The 19,017-nt window shown below is 46.2% G+C and overlaps 1 protein-coding gene across 3 annotated transcripts in view; it reads left to right on the top strand.

Annotated features, from left to right (window-relative positions):
* Window positions 1-19,017, top strand: part of LOC112249494 (tetratricopeptide repeat protein 28-like) — a 349,205-nt gene that overhangs the window by 281,334 nt on the left and 48,854 nt on the right. For all 3 annotated transcript variants that reach the window (XM_042320594.1, XM_042320593.1, XM_042320595.1), the window contains one exon: window positions 9,851-10,358. In XM_042320594.1, coding sequence (XP_042176528.1) covers window positions 9,851-10,358 — 508 coding nt within the window. The remainder of the gene's footprint in view (window positions 1-9,850; window positions 10,359-19,017) is intronic.

Genomic DNA, 19,017 nt, shown 5'->3' with positions numbered 1-19,017 from the left:
AGTGATGTGTAGAATGAGAGAGAGAGATGTAGAGAGAGATAGATGTATAGAGAGAGATGTAGAGAGAGAGAGAGAGATGTGTAGAGAGAGAGTGAGAGAAAGATAGAGATGTAGAGAGAGATGAGAGAGAGAGATGTACAGAGAGAGAGAAAGATGTAGAGAGAGAGAGATGTACAGAGAGAGAGAGAGAGATGTACAGAGAGAGAAAGATGTAGAGAAAGAGAGAGAGAGAGATGTACAGAGATTAAGATGTAGAGAGAGAGAGAGAGAGAGAGAGAGAGATGTAGAGAGAGAGAAGCAGGATTGGAGTTGATACTCATAAAGCCCTCTGAATATTTTACCATTACACAGGTATCATCAGCCTCTCTTTCTCTCTCCCTACCTCTCTCCCCTCTCTCGCCTTCCTCTCCTCACCCTCTATCAGCCTTGCGGTTCCCTCTCCTTGTTTATTCCAGTTGAGATGTTTCCTTTGTTGTCAGAATGCATCACTGCAGGTGAATTCAGATCTGGAGACATCCTCACCCCTGGGATGTCTCTAGCGTTCTCTTCTCTCATCCTTCAAACACAAACCCCTCTAGCCTTTTATCTACCCCCGTTTTCTAGTCTCCTCTCCTCTCCTCTCCTCTCCTCTCCTCTCCTCTCCTCTCCTCTCCTCTCCTCTCCTCTCCTCTCCTCTCCTCTCCTCTCCTCTCCTCTCTCCTCCTCTCCTCTCCTCTCCTCTCCTATGTAGCAGGCTCCTGGTGCTGCCTGCCTGGATACTGTTCTGTTCTCAGCCTGTTTCTTCTGACTTGTTCCCATCTCATTAAGAGAAACACTTGAGCATACTCCTTTTCACCTTCCTTCTACACAGCCTCTTAATTAGCTGCATAGGAGCGTGTGTGTGTGTGTGTGTGTGTGTGTAGACTAGGGATGGAGATATTTTTACTCACATGATTCATCATAAACAGTTTCTGATGGGGAAAGTTGTAAAATGCAGACATCGTGACTGGTTACATTTGATATGTAATGGATGTTAAGCAAGTTTATTTTAACATCATTTGTGCTGCGTTCCAATGCGTCCCTATTGAGCAGTGAATGGGCTATCAACCAGATTACTTTTTCTCCGTATTCCCCAAGGTGTCTACAGCATTGTGACTTAGTTTTACGCATTTATGTTGAAGAATACCCGTAAGCGGCTACATTGCGCAACTGGTCACCTGATGGCTCCCAGAGTGATTCTCGCGTAGAATACAGAGGTAGCCATTATTCCAATCGGTCCTACTGAAAAACCAATTGCCCCGGTGGATATATTATCAAATAGATATTTGAAAAACACCTTGAGGATTGATTATAAACAACGTTTGCCATGTTTCTGTCGATATTATGGAGCTAATTTGGAATATTTTTCGGCGTTTTCGTGACTGCAATTTCCGGGCGATTTCTCAGCCAAACGTGAAGAACAAACGGAGCTATTTTGCCTACAAAAATAATATTTTTAGAAAAAAGGAACATTGGCTATCTAACTGGGAGTCTCATGAGTGAAAACATCCAAAGCTCATCAAAGGTAAACGATTTAATTTGATTGCTTTTCTGATTTCCGTGACCAAGTTACCTGCTGCTAGCTGGACAAAATGCTATGCTAGGCTATCGATAAACTTACACAAATGCTTGTCTAGCTTTGGCTGTAAAGCATATTTTGAAAATCTGAGATGACAGGATGATTAACAAAAGGCTAAGCTGTGTCTCAATATATTTCACTTGTGATTTTCATGAATAGGAATATTTTCTAGGAATATTTATGTCCGTTGCATTATGCTAATTAGTGTCAGTCGATGATTATGCTCCCTCATGCGGGATGGGGAGTCATTGGAGGTTATATCGTCTTGAAAATCTATGGCAAGACTTGAAAATGGCTTTCCAGCAATGATCAACAACTTGACAGAGCTTGAAGAATTTCTAACCTCTAGTGACACCCCATTCCGTGAACAGGACCGTTGTCATCATCTGACACTAATTAGCATATCGCAACGGACATAAATATTCCTAGGAAATATTCCTATTCATGAAAATCACAAATGAAATATATTGAGACACAGCTTAGCCTTTTGTTAATCATCCTGTCATCTCAGATTTTCAAAATATGCTTTACAGCCAAAGCTAGACAAGCATTTGTGTAAGTTTATCGATAGCCTAGCATAGCATTTTGTCCAGCTAGCAGCAGGTAACTTGGTCACGGAAATCAGAAAAGCAATCAAATTAAACAATTTACCTTTGATGAGCTTCGAATGTTTTCACTCACAAGACTCCCAGTTAGATAGCAAATGTTCCTTTTTCCAAAAATATTATTTTTGTAGGCGAAATAGCTCCGTTTGTTCTTCACGTTTGGCTGAGAAATCGCCCGGAAATTGCAGTCACGAAAAGTGCGAAAAATATTCCAAATTAGCTCCATAATATCGACAGAAACATGGCAAACGTTGTTTATAATCAATCCTCAAGGTGCTTTTTCAAATATATATTCGATAATATATCAACCGGGACTGGTAGCTTCTTAGTAGGAGAGAGAGAAACAATGGCCGCATTTGTCCTTCACGCACCAAACACTATGAGAGACTTCAGCTGACCACTGATGCAATGTTGATGTTCAGGCTCATTTTTCAAAATAAGAGCCTGAAACTATGTATTGTGACACTAGACACATTAGGGAAGCCATAGAAAAAGTAATCTGGTTGATAGCCCATTCACTGCTCAATAGGGACGCATAGGAACGCAGAGCCTTCTAAATAAGAGTCCCTTCCTGTTTGGATTTTTCTCAGGCTTTCGCCTGCAACATCAGTTCTGTTATACTCACAGACAATATTTTTACAGTTTTGGAAACTTTAGAGTGTTTTCTATCCTAAGCTGTCAATTATATGCATATTCTAGCATCTTGTCCTGACAAAATATCCCGTTTACTACGGGAACGTTATTTTTCCAAAAATGAAAATACTGCTCCCTAGTCACAATAGGTTAAAAGACTAATATGAAAATATTGTACTATATAGGTGTGAAAAGCTCTTACAGACTAACAGCTGTATTGACTCAGGGGTGTGAATACTTATATAAATTTGATATTTGACATTTGCAAAAATGATTTAAAACATGTTTTCACTTTGGCGTTATGGGGTATTATGTGTAGATAGGTGATATTATTATTATTTTTAAATCTATTTTGAATTCAGACTGTAGTACAACAAAATGTGGAATAAGTCAAGGGGTATGAATACTTTCTGAGGGCACTGTATGTACGTATGTTGACAGTGTGACAGAGATGTTGTTCCCACCTCCTCTATAATGGAATCAGCGGTGGTTTCCGTCTCCTCTGGATCTCACACATAATCCTATTAACAGCACTCTGCTGGAGTGGAGTCTTCCTCTGACCAACCCAGGCCACCCTCAGTCCACAATATCTGGGACAACGCCTGTAACACCTCCTAGCTCCCTCCATCCCTCCCCTAGTCCCCCTCTCTACTTTGCTATCTCTGAAACACAGGCAAATCACTGTCCTCGTCATCCCAAATGGCAGCCTATTCCCTAGTTAGTAAACCATTTTTTACCACGGCTACTCATAACTGATGGAGCCATTGACCAGGGCATAACCATGTACTTCCTATCTATTAACCTGTCGGCCGGCAGTATGGTTTGATGGGTATTGCAAAAATACCAGTGACCAGTTTGTTTTGGCTGTGCTTTCACTTGTCTACTGACTGTTGCTGGGTGTGTGTTTTACAGGAACAGCTGTAGAATGGACCCGGTTGTGTCAGTAAAACATGTTGTTATTATTGTTGTTGTTGGCCGTCATCAGGGATGTACTACTGTTGGTATAAATGAGACCGTGTCAGTGAAGATGGCTGTCAGTAAACACAGACAGCTTAGCAGTCTAATCATCATAGCAACGGGCAGCAATGGGCCTTCCAGAGGTAGAGCTCTGTGGAAACAGTTTAGTCTGAGCAGCGGGTGGCAGGTTGTGCAGTGAGCCATGCCTTAGTTTGCCTATTTGTGTGTGCTCAGGAGGAGGTAGCATGAGTGGCAGAATCTCCCCTACTGCCTCGTGGGCTGTAATCAAACCACTCAGGTTCCCATGGAAACCACCTCCATCCTATCAGCACTGCTGCTAGGCGATGGTGAAGATGATTATGGTGGTTGTTGCAGTTGGGGTTGTAGTTAGCAGTGTCCTGGGGTCCTGAGAGGTTGACGCATACTCCCTGTCACAGCGGAAAAGCAACGTTTAACCACTCATTAAACACAGCAGAGCAGCGTGGGTTGTTACTGGCAAGGAAATGAACCACACACACTAGGGGCCCAGTGTCACAGAGTTCACACAGACCCAGCGACCAGGAACAGAAGTGTTACTGCAGAATCACATTAAAGGGTCATTACAGACAATGCATGACCTCTATCATGTGGTATAAAAAAAGCCATTTCTCTAATGTGTTGTACTATATTAACATCCACCTCTCACTGAATACGCCTGACACTGGAGTAGCAGCCAGCCAGGCATTTTGAAACCCCGTACTTGTCTGAGTTCTAAAAATGTAATTGTGTTGTTTAGCCAAGCCGTTCTGATTAAGATGTCATCTCTGCCCTCTTGAGCTCCCACACCCCCACCCCTCCCTCAGGGGGCTGCACCAGTTTACCTTTCATTAGGGGACCCTCTGTGCAAAATGTGTTTGCTGATAAGAGCCAGCAGTTTATCAACAGTTTATAAAGGCTGACGTTTGGATTAATCAAATCAGCACACATCCGGAGAAGGGTCGGACTCTGTAAACACAATCAGATCTGACTCCACAGATGGAATGAGAGAGGTGGGGGGGGGGGGAGGGAGGGAGGGAGGGAGGGAGGGAGGGAGGGAGGGAGGGAGGGAGGGAGGGAGGGAGGGAGGGAGGGAGGGAGGGAGGGAGGGAGGGAGGGAGGGAGGGAGGGAGGGAGGGGGAGGGAGGTATAAGTAAAGAAATGGAATAGAATTAGCAAAGTCACCTTTGCAGAAATCAAATGTTTCGAGGAGATGTTTGCTTCCTGGGCTGCTGGGTGATCTCAGTCAGTCTACATGAGCAGTGTTGAGGGAGGGCTGTAGTCACAACTGGCTGTAGAATGGGTCCTACGTCTGTCTATCTGTCCATCCGTCTGTCCCCAAGCCTAGCAGAGCACCTCTACAGTGACCGGCAAGACTGGCTCCTCACTATCTCCCATCAACTCTCTATCTGGGGAGAAAATGCGGCATTGCAGTCTCACTTTAGAGGGACACTGATCACAAGCACAACTCATCTCAACTGTGGAGAGAGGTTGCGCTCTCTCTCTCTTTCTCTCTCTCTCTCTCTCTCTCTCTCTCTCTCTCTCTCTCTCCCCCTCCGTCCTCGCCTCACTCATTTTCCAAGACACATAGAGAGCAGAGGATTCCGCTCGGTTTCTCTGCTCACAGAGTGGGAGTTGAAGAGATGGAGCTGAGCGTAGCTTCAAACAACACATGTAATTGAGCAGACCTAGATAGGCTATCCGGGAACATGAAACAGCAACAGTTGTGACGGGAGGTAATTGCCTCCTTGGGCCGGTATAATGTCTTGTCGAGGCTTTAAACTCCAGCAAACTGCTGGAAGTCCTTATGTCTGCAGGTAATAGGTTCCAGGCATCAGCAGTCATGTGAAATGCAAGAAAGATAGCACTGCTGTGTGCGTGTGTGTGTTTGGGAAAGAGAAAATATGGAAGATAGAAAATGTGTATGTGTGTTCCAGCGTCTGTGTGCTAGTGGGAGTGGGAGTGTGTTCCAGCGTCTGTGTGCTAGTGGGAGTGGGAGTGTGTTCCAGCGTCTGTGTGCTAGTGGGAGAGTGGGAGTGTGTTCCAGCGTCTGTGTGCTAGTGGGAGTGGGAGTGTGTTCCAGCGTCTGTGTGCTAGTGGGAGTGGGAGTGTGTTCCAGCGTCTGTGTGCTAGTGGGAGTGGGAGTGTGTTCCAGCGTCTGTGTGCTCTGTGTGCTAGTGGGAGTGGGAGTGTGTTCCAGCGTCTGTGTGCTAGTGGGAGTGGGAGTGTGTTCCAGCGTCTGTGTGCTAGTGGGAGTGGGAGTGTGTTCCAGCGTCTGTGTGCTAGTGGGAGTGGGAGTGTGTTCCAGCGTCTGTGTGCTAGTGGGAGTGGGAGTGTGTTCCAGCATCTGTGTGCTAGTGGGAGTGGGAGTGTGTTCCAGCGTCTGTGTGCTAGTGGGAGTGGGAGTGTGTTCCAGCGTCTGTGTGCTAGTGGGAGTGGGAGAAAGTATTTTACGGTATAGATTTTTTTCTTAGGTTCTGCATTATTTTTTATTAATTCATGCAATGTTTTCATTATATGTTTTGGAGCAGAGGTGCAGTAAAACTCTCTCTCTCTCTCTGTCTCTCTGTGGGAGCAGGAATTACCCCCACATTTCTTCAATAATTACTTCTTGTGGTGTGGAATTCTGTATCTTGATTTAAAAGCGCAGTGTTTTTCTGTAATACATTAAAGTGGATGAACTTGTGCCATGGCATTTATACATGACTGACTGTTTTTTCAGATGTGTTGACATAAACATACAATAGTAACCTGGGCACTGTTGAGTCACATGCCTTTTGATGATAAACAGCACCGAATGAAGGCTCAGAAAACAACACAGAATGAAGGCTCAGAAAACAACACAGAAGGAAGGCTCAGAAAACAACACAGAAGGAAGGCTCAGAAAACAACACAGAATGAAGGCTCAGAAAACAACACAGAATGAAGGCTCAGAAAACAACACAGAAGGAAGGCTCAGAAAACAACACAGAATGAAGGCTCAGAAAACAACACAGAATGAAGGCTCAGAAAACAACACAGAATGAAGGCTCAGAAAACAACACAGAAGGAAGGCTCCAAGCAAACTCCAAGCATCCCTGTCAAACTCCAAGCATCCCTGTCAGTGTAACTCCAAGCATCCCTGTCAGTGTAACTCCAAGCATCCCTGTCAGTGTCAGTGTAACTCCCTGTCAAACTCCAAGCATCCCTGTCAGTGTAACTCCAAGCATCCCTGTCAGTGTAACTCCAAGCATCCCTGTCAGTGTAACTCCAAGCATCCCTGTCAGTGTAACGCCAAGCATCCCTGTCAGTGTAACTCCAAGCATGTCACAGAGGCTCCTACGCAGGCAGAAAAATCAAGCAGAGTTGTGGCCTTATTTGTCAGGGTTTTTGTCCTCTTCCCTGACCCCTGTCCAACCTACTCCAGTCCCCTCCCGTTCTGTAAGACACAGAGACACAAAGAGAGAGCGAGAGAGAGAGAGCGAGAGAGAGAGAGAGAGCGAGAGAGAGAGGGAGACCTCAGGAAGGAGATGTGTTATTATCTCGCCCTCTCCTCTGCGATTAATGGAACATCTGTCCACACAAAAACAGCCGCCCCCAATTCCCAGCAGTTTACCCTCTATATAAACAGCTAATAAGCCTACAGTGAGTGCGTCACTTAGGGGGTCAGGCCTGCAGACACCTCCACTTTACTGCACACCCTACACTTTATATTACACTTCATATTGATGCAGGTGGATGGGGGTGAGAGGAGATATATCCCGTTGAGGCGATAGATAAGAATATGCTACAATATATTCCCAGCATCAGCCCTCCTGATAGAGAAGTGTTGCCAGTGGTGAATAGATGAGGAGAATCAGTCAGTCAGTCAGTGGGTCTGTTTCCCTCCCACAGCTGAAGAGTGAAGCTAAGCCCCTCTCCTCTTCCGCTGATTAACTGCCTCTTTGTTCCATTGTTGGTGGCGTGCTCCATGAAGCAGATTGCAGTGGGCAAACTGTCAGCTTTAAAACAAGCCTACCGCTGTGCTAATCTGCATCAGGGTTTCACCCCCCTCCCCCCAGATCACAAGAAAGGAAGCAAAGCATTTTTGGTTTGTTGTTTGGTCCCTAAAGCAATATTGCTTCAAATATAATTTTTGTTATATACTTTGGGGAATGGGATGTTGAAGGATGTTGAGGGGTGTTGAAGGATGTTGAGGGGTGTTGAGGGACGGAGAGGGGTGCTGAGGGACGGAGAGGGGTGCTGAGGGACGGTGAGGGGTGCTGAGGGACGGAGAGGGGTGCTGAGGGACGGAGAGGGGTGCTGAGGGACGGAGAGGGGTGCTGAGGGACGGAGAGGGGTGCTGAGGGACGGAGAGGGGTGCTGAGGGACGGTGAGGGGTGCTGAGGGACGGAGAGGGGTGCTGAGGGACGGAGAGGGGTGCTGAGGGACGGAGAGGGGTGCTGAGGGACGGAGAGGGGTGTTGAGGGACGGAGAGGGGTGTTGAGGGATGGAGAGGGGTGTTGAGGGGTGCTGAGGGATGGAGAGGGGTGCTGAGGGACGGAGAGGGATGTTGAAGGATGTTGAGGGGTGTTGAGGGACGGAGAGGGGTGCTGAGGGACGGAGAGGGGTGCTGAGGGACAGAGAGGGGTGCTGAGGGACGGAGAGGGGTGCTGAGGGACGGAGAGGGGTGTTGAGGGATGTTGAGGGACAGAAAAAGGGTGTTGAGGGATGTTGAGGGGTGTTGAGGGACAGAAAAGGGGTGTTGAGGGATGTTGAGGGACAGAAAAGGGGTGTTGGGGGACGGAGAGGGGTGTTGAGGGACGGAGAGGGATGTTGAAGGACAGAAAAGGGGTGTTGAGGGATGTTGAGGGGTGTTGAGGGACAGAAAAGGGGTGTTGAGGGATGTTGAGGGACAGAAAAGGGGTGTTGGGGGACGGAGAGGGGTGTTGAGGGACGGAGAGGGACGGAGAAAAGGGGTGCTGAGGGACGGAGAGGGGTGCTGAGGGATGTTGAGGGACAGAAAGGGGTGTTGAAGGACAGAAAAGGGGTGTTGAGGGATGTTGAGGGATGTTGAGGGACAGAAAAGGGGTGTTGGGGGATGGAGAGGGGTGTTGAAATGAAGAGAGGGGTGTTGAGGGATGGAGAGGGGTGTTGAGGGTGTTTAGGGATGGTAGAGGGGTGTTGAGGGACAAATGAAGATAGGTGTGTTGAGGGATGGAGAGGGGTGTTGAAAGATGGAGATGGTGTTGAGATGCAAAAGAGGATGGAGAGGGGTGCTGAGGTCAATGTTGAAAATGTTGAGTGTTTTGAGGGACCTTAATTACTGCTGAGGGTGCCTGTGTTCGTGTGAGAGGGGTGCTGAGGGACAGAGAGGGGTGCTGAGGGACGGATGGGGTGCTGAGGGACAGCCTGGGTGTTGAGGGATGTTGAGGGACAGAAAAAGGGTGTTGAGGGATGTTGAGGGGTGCCCTGAGGGACAGCCAAAGCAGTTGAGGGATGTTGAGGGACAGAAAAGGGGTGTTGGGGGACGGAGAGGGGTGTTGAGGCACGAGAGGGATGTTGAAGCAAAAAGGGGTGTTGAGGGATGTTGAGGGCGACTTGAGGGACAGAAAATGTTGAGGGATGTTGAGGGACAGAAAAGGGGTGTTGGGGACGGAGAGGGGCCCGTGTTGAGGGACCTGGAGAGGGACAGAAAAGGGGTGTTGAGGGACGGAAGGCCATGTTGAGGGACAGAAAATGTGCTGGGTGTTGAGGACAGAGGAGCAGCCTATAGAGATGAGGGACAGAGAGGGGTGTTGAGGGATGAAGAGGGGTGTTGTCAAATGAAGATAGGGGTGTTGAGGGATGGAGAACGGTGTTGATGGGTGTTTAGGGATGGTAAGGGGTGTTGAGGGGTGTTTTCAAATGAAGATAGGTGTGTTGAGGGATGGAGAGGGGTGTTGAAAGATGGAGATGGTTTGAGATGCAAAAGCAGTCAACTGATTTAAATGTGGGTCAATTTCACAAATCTTTAGTGTTTTTACTATGTGACCTTAATTACTTGCCTGACGTTTGTGTGCCTGTGTTCTCTCTGTGTCTCCAGGCAGCTTCTATGGCCCTGAGCAGCCTGGGTCATGTGTACACAGCCATCGGGGACTACCCTAATGCCCTGGCCAGCCACAAGCAGTGTGTCCTACTGGCCAAGCAGTCCAAGGACCAGCTGTCGGAGGCACGAGAGCTGGGCAACATGGGCGCCGTCTACATCGCCATGGGCGACTTTGAAAACGCTGTCCAATGTCACGAGCAGCACCTGGGCATCGCCAAGGCCCTGACCAGCAAGAGGGAGGAGGCCCGTGCCTACAGCAACCTGGGCAGTGCCTATCACTACCACCGTAACTTTGACAAGGCCATGTCCTACCACACCCATGTGCTGGAGCTGGCCCAGGAGCTGGAGGAGCAGCCTATAGAGATGAGGGCGTACGCTGGACTGGGTCATGCTGCACGCTGCATGCAGGACCTGGAGAGAGCCAAGCAGTACCACCAACAGCAGCTGGCCATCGCTGAGGGCCTGAAGGACAGAGCTGCAGAGGGAAGAGCCTCCTCCAACCTGGGTACGTAACAACACAGAGGGGTAGTCTGTGGTGGGTGGGTCAGGAGACTGGGCTGGGGATAGCATCATATCTATCTATAACATCTTCATTTTTCGGTTTATTTTCAAACATGGCTCACAAAGAATATTTCTAGTTTAGTACCGTGTTATTATGCTTCCCCTTAGATTGGCCTCTAGGCCTGTCCCTGGCATTTGAGGTCAATGTACAGCGCAGTCCCTCATGTTGTGGGCTTCCCTTTTCTGATGAGCATGTGAGTTCCTATTTTTGGCCCCGTCCACCCTACAGGATGAGGAACCACCTGGTTTTTAGAAAGTTAGTCTGGTAGATGGTAGAAGGAAGGCAGTCCCAGACAGGTGGAGGGAGGTTGGCTTTGTGTTTGCTCCAGTCCGGCAGTGTGGAGTTTTACCCAGGTCACTGACCTGCAGAAGAGCCGGGATGCTTCCTCACAAGGAGCTTGGCAGGATGTGATGGGAACAGGCTAGAATAGCAGTGTAGAGATCATGGTTTGCCAGTGAGAGAGACAATGCGTGGAGGTGGAGGCAGCATCAGTATTCTCTCTGTATTTTAGCACTGGCTGTGCCAAATAGCAGACTTTGATGGTGGGGTGATATCCGCATTCCTCTCATGTTGTTATTCTCTGCTCCTGCTTTTTCCTCTGCTTGTTGTAGGTTCCAGGTTCTACTACAGTATATCACTAGTAAGTCTGTTTACCTGTCTCTGTTTGTTGTGCATTCCAGGTACTACTATATCACTAGTACCTGTTTACCTGTCTCTGCTTGTTGTGGGTTCCAGGTACTACTATATCACTAGTACCTGTTAACCTGTCTCTGCTTGTTGTGGGTTCCAGGTACTACTATATCACTAGTACCTGTTTACCTGTCTCTGCTTGTTGTGGGTTCCAGGTACTACTACATTCTATCACTAGTACCTGTTTACCTGTCTCTGCTTGTTGTGGGTTCCAGGTACTACTACAGTATATCACTAGTACCTGTTTACCTGTCTCTGCTTGTTGTGGGTTCCAGGTACTACTATAGTATATCACTAGTACCTGTTTACCTGTCTCTGCTTGTTGTTGGTTCCAGGTACTACTACAGTATATCACTAGTACCTGTTAACCTGTCTCTGCTTGTTGTGGGTTCAATGTACTACTATATCACTAGTACCTGTTTACCTGTCTCTGCTTGTTGTGGGTTCCAGGTACTACTATATCACTAGTACCTGTTAACCTGTCTCTGCTTGTTGTGGGTTCCAGGTACTACTACAGTATATCACTAGTACCTGTTTACCTGTCTCTGCTTGTTGTGGGTTCCAGGTACTACTATAGTATATCACTAGTACCTGTTTACCTGTCTCTGCTTGTTGTGGGTTCCAGGTACTACTACAGTATATCACTAGTACCTGTTAACCTGTCTCTGCTTGTTGTGGGTTCCAGGTACTACTATATCACTAGTACCTGTTTACCTGTCTCTGCTTGTTGTGGGTTCCAGGTACTACTATATCACTAGTACCTTTTTACCTGTCTCTGCTTGTTGTGGGTTCCAGGTACTACTACAGTATATCACTAGTACCTGTTTACCTGTCTCTGCTTGTTGTGGGTTCCAGGTACTACTATATCACTAGTACCTGTTTACCTGTCTCTGCTTGTTGTGGGTTCCAGGTACTACTATAGTATATCACTAGTACCTGTTTACCTGTCTCTGCTTGTTGTGGGTTCCAGGTACTACTATATCACTAGTACCTGTTCACCTGTCTCTGCTTGTTGTGGGTTCCAGGTACTACTATATCACTAGTACCTGTTTACCTGTCTCTGCTTGTTGTGGGTTCCAGTTACTACTATATCACTAGTACCTGTTTACCTGTCTCTGCTTGTTGTGGGTTCCAGGTACTACTATAGTATATCACTAGTACCTGTTTACCTGTCTCTGCTTGTGGTGGGTTCCAGTTACTACTATATCACTAGTACCTGTTTACCTGTCTCTGCTTGTTGTGGGTTCCAGGTACTACTACAGTATATCACTAGTACCTGTTTACCTGTCTCTGCTTGTTGTGGGTTCCAGGTACTACTATATCACTAGTACCTGTTTACCTGTCTCTGCTTGTTGTGGGTTCCAGGTACTACTATAGTATATCACTAGTACCTGTTTACCTGTCTCTGCTTGTTGTGGGTTCCAGGTACTACTATATCACTAGTACCTGTTTACCTGTCTCTGCTTGTTGTGGGTTCCAGGTACTACTATATCACTAGTACCTGTTTACCTGTCTCTGCTTGTTGTGGGTTCCAGGTACTACTATATCACTAGTACCTGTTTACCTGTCTCTGCTTGTGGTGGGTTCCAGGTACTACTATATCACTAGTACCTGTTTACCTGTCTCTGCTTGTTATGGGTTCCAGGTACTACTACAGTATATCACTAGTACCTGTTTACCTGTCTCTGCTAGTTGTGGGTTCCAGGTACTACTATATCACTAGTACCTGTTTACCTGTCTCTGCTTGTTGTGGGTTCCAGGTACTACTACAGTATATCACCAGTACCTGTTTACCTGTCTCTGCTTGTGGTGGGTTCCAGGTACTACTACAGTATATCACTAGTACCTGTTTACCTGTCTCTGCTAGTTGTGGGTTCCAGGTACTACTATATCACTAGTACCTGTTTACCTGTCTCTGCTTGTTGTGCATTCCAGGTACTACTATATCACTAGTACCTGTTTACCTGTCTCTGCTTGTTGTGGGTTCCAGGTACTACTATATCACTAGTACCTGTTAACCTGTCTCTGCTTGTTGTGGGTTCCAGGTACTACTATATCACTAGTACCTGTTTACCTGTCTCTGCTTGTTGTGGGTTCCAGGTACTACTATATCACTAGTACCTGTTAACCTGTCTCTGCTTGTTGTGGGTTCCAGGTACTACTACAGTATATCACTAGTACCTGTTTACCTGTCTCTGCTTGTTGTGGGTTCCAGGTACTACTATAGTATATCACTAGTACCTGTTTACCTGTCTCTGCTTGTTGTGGGTTCCAGGTACTACTATATCACTAGTACCTGTTTACCTGTCTCTGCTTGTTGTGGGTTCCAGGTACTACTATATCACTAGTACCTGTTTACCTGTCTCTGCTTGTTGTGGGTTCCAGGTACTACTATATCACTAGTACCTGTTTACCTGTCTCTGCTTGTTGTGGGTTCCAGGTACTACTATATCACTAGTACCTGTTTACCTGTCTCTGGGTATGTCCACATTCATATTTACTGATAGTTACCTGACCTAGCTCTTGCTGTCAATTTTTTTATTGGATATTCTTTATCACAACCTTGTTTTAAGTGTTTAAATGTTGTTTAAAATGGAGCCCTACATAGTGACTGGTGTGAGAACAAAGACCATTGAAAAACAGTAGTCAGCTAAATGTGTTGCTATAACTCCAGTCCAGGTTCAGGTCTACTACTGTTACGTAGATTTACTGCAGTGTTGCGTGATACACGATACCTCTGCCTGGTCAGGGAGCTGTGATGTGATTGGTCAGGACAGGAGTCTCTGCATGGGCCCAGAGCAGAGCAGAGGAGACAGACAGCCTCAGTGACTGAGTTATCACTGGCTGGGATGTGCTAGAGTGATGGAACACTAACATATAACTATCACACTGTCACAGGAGAAAAGAAGCCCATAAAACCCCTTTACATCTTTCATGGGAACTCTCAGCACATTAATACCCACGCTGTTCTGTTCTGTTCTGTTCTGCTCTCCCCCCCACTGGCAAGGACTTAATCAAATCTAGCAAATGAATCCTAGTGCCGTAGATAATTCAAATATAGATACGTAGAAAAGACAGAGGGGGGGAATTAAGTCTATAAGATCAGGCCTTTTGATTGGAGCTCAAATGTAATTATTGTCCCCTTTTCAAAGCCCTAGTCATCTGACGGTCAAAACCTGCAGAAATAAAATGATTAGCAATGCAACCTTTACAATGCAGGGCTAACATAATGAGAAAGCATACATACCTCTATGGGTATTCAACACCAGCAGAGGGAGAGCTGGGACATATGGACAACAATCCATATAGAGATGAATTGCCTGAATTTATGTGATAACAATACATATATAACATTAATGTGCACCAGTTTTTTTTATCCTTTAAACTACTCCTACTAGTTTGATGGTTGTAGCCATCAAATTGTCCCATTAACAATCACCCATATTAGCAAACTTGTTTCATTTCAAACTTCACATTTCTCCAGTATAGGCAACTTGTCCTAATGAACGATATCAGGAAAAGGCCTGCGATAACTGATAGGCATGGTCAATGTCAATGTCGATCATTTTCGGTTTATCGTCACAGCTCTAAGGAGAGGTCTACGACATAGCACATTCAGCTGTATTTGAGTCCAGCCATTACAATGTGTAGTAGGTTGGTGGCATCGCTTACGACAGCCATCAAGACAACATGTAGTTGGTTGGTGGCATGGCTTACGACAGCCATCAAGACAATATGTAGTAGGTTGGTGGCATGGCTTACGACAGCCATCATGACAATATGTAGTAGGTTGGTGGCATGGCTTACGACAGCCATCAAGACAATATGTAGTAGGTTGGTGGCATGGCTTACGACAGCCATCAAGACAATATGTAGTAGGTTGGTGGCATGGCTTACGACAGCCATCATGACAATATGTAGTAGGTTGGTGGCATCGCTTACGACAGCCATCATGACAATATGTAGTAGGTTGGTGGCATGGCTTACGACAGCCATCATGTCAATATGTAGTAGGTTGGTGGCATCGCTTACGACAGCCATCATGACAATGTGTAGTAGGTTGGTGGCATGGCTTACGACAGCCATCAAGACAACATGTAGTAGGTTGGTGGCATGGCTTACGACAGCCATCAAGACAATATGTTGGTGGCATGTAGGACAATATGTAGTGGGCATGGCTTACGACAGCCATCAAGACAATATGTAGTAGGTTGGTGGCATCGCTTACGACAGCCATCATGACAATATGTAGTAGGTTGGTGGCATCGCTTACGACAGCCATCAAGACAACATGTAGTAGGTTGGTGGCATGGCTTACGACAGCCATCATGACAATATGTAGTAGGTTGGTGGCATGGCTTACGACAGCCATCAAGACAATATGTAGTAGGTTGGTGGCATCGCTTACGACAGCCATCATGACAATATGTAGTAGGTTGGTGGCATCGCTTACGACAGCCATCATGACAATATGTAGTAGGTTGGTGGCATGGCTTACGACAGCCATCAAGACAATATGTAGTAGGTTGGTGGCATCGCTTACGACAGCCATCAAGACAATATGTAGTAGGTTGGTGGCATCAAGACTATGTAGTAGGTTGGTGGCGACAGCCATCAAGACAATATGTAGTAGGTTGGTGGCATCAAGACAATATGTAGTAGGTTGGTGGCATGGCTTACGACAGCCATCAAGACAATATGTAGTAGGTTGGTGGCATGGCTTACGACAGCCATCAAGACAATATGTAGTAGGTTGGTGGCATGGCTTATGTAGTAGGTTGGTGGCATGGCGACAGCCATCAAAACAATATGTAGTAGGTTGGTGGCATGGCTTACGACAGCCATCAAGACAATATGTAGTAGGTTGGTGGCATCGCTTACGACAGCCATCAAGACAATATGTAGTAGGTTGGTGGCATCGCTTACGACAGCCATCAAGACAATATGTAGTAGGTTGGTGGCATGGCTTACGACAGCCATCAAGACAGTTGTAAAGCTGACTCTAATGGACAACTAAGAGACGTAATAGTTATCCTCAGAAGAGAGAGCGTGGAAATAGGGAACAAGACCAGCATAACACCTGTCATGACTGTCCTGACCAGGTCAGGTTACAGGAGACCACAACCCTACAGATTATCTCTCAACCCCAACAGAGGAGGAGAGATCTAGGGGTCTGAAGATGTTGGGGGTTTTATGACCCCTCACGCCCCTGGTAAATCTCAGGCCACAGACAAATTCCTTTGTCCTGTTACTATGGAGAACCAGCCTCTCTTTCATTAAACATGAAATAAAGGGACTTTGGAACAATGGTTTCCATCAGCCACAATGGTGGTCATGACGATAGATGGAATATGAAAATGTATGTCATGTTTGTTTTGTTATTAAAGGTTAATAGATGACGTTATTGCGAAAACATTGTAATGTGAAGAGTTTTCCTAGTATATGTTTGATGTTTATACATTGTACGTTGTATGGAAAATATCCAAATCAAAGAGGATGTTTTGGGGAAGATCAAATCAAATGTATTTATATAGCCCTTCGTACATCAGTTGATATCTGAAAGTACTGTACAGAAACCCAGCCTAAAACCCCAAACAGCAAGCAATGCAGGTGTAGAAGCACGGTGGCTAGGAAAAACTCCATAGAAAGGCCAAAACCTAGGAATAAACCTAGAGAGGAACCAGGCTATGTGGGGTGGCCAGTCCTCTTCTGGCTGTGTCGGGTGGAGATTATAACAGAACATGGCCAAGATGTTCAAATGTTCATAAATTACCAGCATGGTCAAATAATAATAATCACAGGCAGAACAGTTGCAACTGGAGCAGCAGCAGGGCCAGGTGGACTGGGGACAGCAAGGAGTCATCATGTCAGGTAGTCCTGAGGCATGGTCCTAATGCTCAGGTCCTCAGAGAGAGAGAAAGAAAGAGAGAAAGAAAGAGAGCATTAGAGAGAGCATACTTAAATTCACACAGGACACCGGATAGGACAGGAGAAGTACTCCAGATATAACAAACTGACCCTAGCCCCCTGACACATAAACTACTGCAGCATAAATACTGGAGGCGGAGACAGGAGGGGTCAGGAGACACTGTGGCCCCATCCGATGACACCCCCGGACAGGGCCAAACAGGAAAGATATAACCCCACCCACTTTGCCAAAGCACAGCCCCCACACCACTAGAGGGATATCTTCAAACACCAACTTACCATCCTGAGACAAGGCCGAGTATAGCCCACAAAGATCTCCGCCACAGCACAACCCAAGGGGGGGTGCCAACCCAGACAGGAAGATCACATCAGTGACTCAACCCACTCAAGTGACGCACCGCTCCTAGGGACGGTATGAAAGAGCCCTAGTAAGCCAGTGACTCAGCCCCTGTAATAGGGTTAGAGGCAGAGAATCCCAGTGGAAAGAGGGGAACCGGCCAGGCAGAGACAGCAAGGGCGGTTCGTTGCTCCAGAGCCATTCCGTTCACCTTCACACTCCTGGGCCAGACTACACTCAATCATATGACCCACTGAAGAGATGAGTCTTCAGTAAAGACTTAAAGGTTGAGACCGAGTTTGCGTCTCTCACATGGGTAGGCAGACCATTCCATAAAAATGGAGCTCTATAGGAGAAAGCCCTGTCTCCAGCTGTTTGCTTAGAAGTTCTAGGGACAATTAGGAGGCCTGTATCTTGTGACCGTAGCGTACGTGTAGGTATGTACGGCAGGACCAAATCAGAGAGATAGGTAGGAGCAAGCCCATGTAATGCTTTGTAGGTTAGCAGTAAACCTTGAAACCAGCCCTTGCTTTGACAGGAAGCCAGTGTAGGGAGGCTAGCACTGGAGTAATATGATCAATTTTTTTGGTTCTAGTCAGGATTCTAGCAGCTGTATTAAGCACTAACTGAAGTTTATTTAGTGCTTTATCCGGGTAGCCGGAAAGTAGAGCATTGCAGTAGTCTAACCTAGAAGTGACAATAGCATGGATACATTTTTCTGCATCATTTTTGGACAGAAAGTTTCTGATTTTTGCAATGTTACGTAGATGGAAAAAAGCTGTCCTTGAAACAGTCATGATATGTTCTTCAAAAGAGAGATCAGGGTCCAGAATAACGCTGAGGTCCTTCACAGTTTTATTTGAGACGACTGTACAACCATTAAGATTAATTGTCAGATTCAACAGAAGATCTCTTTGTTTCTTGGGACCTAGAACAAGCATCTCTGTTTTGTCCGAGTTTAAAAGTAGAACGTTTGCAGCCATCCACTTCCTTATGTCTGAAACACAGACTTCTAGCGAGGGCAATTTTGGGGCTTCACCATGTTTCATTGAAATGTACAGCTGTGTGTCATCTGCATAGCAGTGAAAGTTAACATTATGTTTTCGAATGACATCCCCAAGAGGTAAAATATATAGTGAAAAAAATAGTGGTCCTAAAACGGAACCTTGAGGAACACCGAAATGTACAGTTGATTTGTCAGAGGACAAACCATTCACAGAGACAAACTGATATCTTTCAACAGATAAGATCTAAACCAGGCCAGAACTTGTCCGTGTAGACCAATTTGGGTTTCCAATCTCTCCAAAAGAATGTGGTGATCGATGGTATCAAAAGCAGCACTAAGGTCTAGGAGCACGAGGACAGATGCAGAGCCTCGGTCTGATGCCATTAAAAGGTCATTTACCACCTTCACAAGTGCAGTGATGAAATGAAGATGAAATGTTAAGTTAGTTGTCTAAAATTGGATTTGAATAAAATCTAGACCTTGCCTCATTAACTTGGTACGCCCAGAGAATTGCCCTAAAGGCAGTTACGCCCACTTCTGACCCAAGGGTATAAAACCTGTGAGTATAGAATTTACGTCAAGACTACGTGACCCCAGCTGCAGCAAGGTCTAAAAGGTCAACGAACCCAGAAAGCAAGTTT

The sequence above is a fragment of the Oncorhynchus tshawytscha genome, linkage group LG04, assembly GCF_018296145.1.
Source record: "Oncorhynchus tshawytscha isolate Ot180627B linkage group LG04, Otsh_v2.0, whole genome shotgun sequence".
In the NCBI taxonomy this organism is placed as follows: Eukaryota; Metazoa; Chordata; class Actinopteri; order Salmoniformes; family Salmonidae; genus Oncorhynchus; species Oncorhynchus tshawytscha.
Note: the sequence above shows the minus strand (reverse complement) of the source record. Positions and strands in the feature narration are given on the sequence as shown.